The following is a 2,431-nucleotide window of genomic DNA, read 5'->3' as shown; positions in this document are numbered from 1 at the left end:
GGGGGACCCCGGCATCCGGGCGCCCTGTGACCCTGTTGCCCTGGGGTTCAGGATGGGGGTGGGGGTGTGTGTGGGGGGGGTCTCAGGGCTGTTGTGGGTCCCAGGGGGCTGTTGTGGGTGCTGGGTGCTAGAGGGTTGCTCTAGGGGAATGTTTGGGGGGGGTCTCAGGGTGTTGTTGGGGTCCCTGGGGGGTTGTTGTGGGTCTCAGGGTGACTGCTGAGGTCCTGGGGTGGCTGTGGGGGTCCCAAGGGTGTTTGGGGGACTGTCAGGGGTCTCCGGAGTGTTGTTGGGGTCCCTGGGGTGTTGCTGGGGGTCTCAGGGTGACTGTTGGGGTCCTGGGGGACTACCAAGGGTCCCGGGGTGACTGTTAAGGGTCCCAGGGGGGTGTTTGGGGTCCTGGGACGACTGTTAGGGGTCCCAGGGGGCTGTTGTGGGTCCTGGGGTGACTGTGGGAGTCCCAGGGAGGGTGTTTGGGGTGCTGGGGTGACTGTTAGGGGTCCCAGAGTGACTATTAGGGGTCCCAGGGGGGTGTTGGGGGTCCCGGGGGGGTGTTGTGGGTCCCGGGGTGACTGTGAGGGTGACTGTTGGGGTCCCAGGGGTGTTTGGGGGACTGTCAGGGGTTCCTGGGGCGGTTGTTAGGGTCCCAGGGGGGTGTCTGGGGTCCCAAGGTGACTGTTAGGGATCTCAGGGGGGTGTTTGGGGTCCCGGGGTGACTGTGGGGGTCGCGGGGGGGTGTCGGGGGTCCCCGTACGCACGCAGACGGCGTTGATGTCGGACTCGTGGCCGGTGAAGGTCTGCCGGCAGACGCTGTCCCGCACGTCCCACAGCTTGATGGAGGCGTCGCAGGCGCCCGACACGAAGCTGCGGCCGTCGGGCGCCAGCGAGAGGCTCATGACGTCGCCGCTGTGGCCCGCGAACGTCGTCGTCTGCTGCCCCGTCTCGATGTCCCACAGCGCGCTGCGGGGGGGGCGGGTGAGCGGGGGGGTCCCGGCGTTCGTCCCGTCCCCGTCCCCCCGCTCCCAAAAGCACCCCCCCCCCGAAAGCGCCGCTCACCAGGTCGTGTCGCCGGAGCTGGTGATGATCTGGTTGTCGTCGAGGAAGCGGCAGCACGACAAGTAGCCTGGGGAGGGCGAGCGTCAGCGCCGACCAGCTGCCCACCCTGCGCAGGGGGGGCCCCGGCGTCCGGGCGCCCCCCCCGTCACCCCCGCGACACAACGCGACGCACCGGTGTGGCCGGGCAGCTCGCGGCTGACGCGGACGTTGCCCTCCCGCGTCTTCAGGCTGTAGATGGAGCAGATGTTGTCGAGGCCGCCGCAGGCCACGTAGTTGCCGGAGGGCGCGTAGGCGCACGTCATCACCCACGACGAGCGCAGCGGGATGGCGTGGACCTGCCGGGAGGCGTGGGCCAGGGCGGGCGGGGGGCCGCGCCGCCCCCCCACTACAGCCCGGGGCCTCCCAGTACAGCCCAGGGCCTCCCAGTCTGGCCCCAGGGTGTCCCAGTCTGGCCTGACACCTCCCAGCACCACCCAGGCTCTCCCAGTACGGCCTGGGGTCTCCCAGTATGGATCAGGGTCCCCCAGTCTGGCCCAGCACCTCCCAGTATGGCCCAGTGCCTCCCAGCGCAGCCCGACGTACACCCTGACGCCTCCCAGTATGACCTGGCATCTCCCAGTACATCCCAGGGTCTCCCCCTATGGCCCAGAGCCTCCCACTGCAGCCTGATACCTCCCAGCATGGCCCAGCACCTCCCAGTATGACCCAGGGTCTCCCAGTGCAGTCCACGGTCTCCCGATATGGCCCAACATCTCCCAGTACAGCCCAGGGTCTCCCAGTATGGCCCTATGTATGACCTAATGCCTCCCAGCATGGCCCATCCCATCCCAGTACAGCCTAGTCCCTTCCTCATGCGGCCTGGGGTGTCCCGGTACAGCCCAGCATCTCCCAGTACAACCCAGCGCCTCCCAGTACGGCCCAGCATGCAACCCAAGGCCTCCTAGCACAGCCCAGGGCCTCCCAGCATTATTTGACACCTCCCAGTATGGCCCAATGCTTCCCAGTACAGCCCTACATGTAATCCAGGGCCTCCCAGCATGACATGATGACTCCCAGTATAGCCCAGAACGTCCCAGTACAGCCCCACATACGATCTGATACCTCCCCGTACAGTCCGGGGCGTCCTACTATGGCACTATATGTGACCCAACACTTCCCAGCACGACCCAGAGTCCCCCAGTACGGCCCAGTGCCTCCCAGTCCGCCCCTCCAAACGACCCAGCGCCCCCCGAGCGCCCTGGCAGGGGTCCCAGTCCCCCCCCGCACCTTATTCGTGGTGTAGCTGTCCCAGATGATCAACTTGCCGTCCTGCGAGGCGCTGACCAGGAGCCTGGGGAGAGGGGGCTCAGCGCCGGCCGCGCGGCCCCCCCACCCTGCG

The 2,431-nt window shown here is 67.7% G+C and overlaps 1 protein-coding gene across 1 annotated transcript; it reads right to left on the bottom strand.

Moving 5' to 3' along the window:
* Positions 1 to 6: 6 nt before the first annotated feature.
* On the bottom strand, positions 7 to 2,412 carry LOC112965814 (guanine nucleotide-binding protein G(I)/G(S)/G(T) subunit beta-2-like). Its single transcript, XM_026065184.1, has 4 exons — positions 2,320 to 2,412; positions 1,226 to 1,388; positions 1,054 to 1,120; positions 7 to 957 (listed from the first exon to the last, which is right to left on the bottom strand). The coding sequence occupies exons 2-4, from the start codon at positions 1,353 to 1,355 to the stop codon at positions 636 to 638; spliced, it is 519 nt and encodes a 172-aa protein (XP_025920969.1). The 5' UTR covers positions 1,356 to 1,388; positions 2,320 to 2,412; the 3' UTR covers positions 7 to 635.
* Positions 2,413 to 2,431: the final 19 nt, after the last annotated feature.

This window comes from Apteryx rowi, unplaced genomic scaffold, assembly GCF_003343035.1.
Source record: "Apteryx rowi isolate R43461 unplaced genomic scaffold, aptRow1 scaffold_2243, whole genome shotgun sequence".
Lineage (NCBI taxonomy): Eukaryota > Metazoa > Chordata > Aves > Apterygiformes > Apterygidae > Apteryx > Apteryx rowi.
The sequence above is the reverse complement of the archived record's forward strand: the minus strand, read 5'-3'. Positions and strand labels throughout refer to the sequence as shown.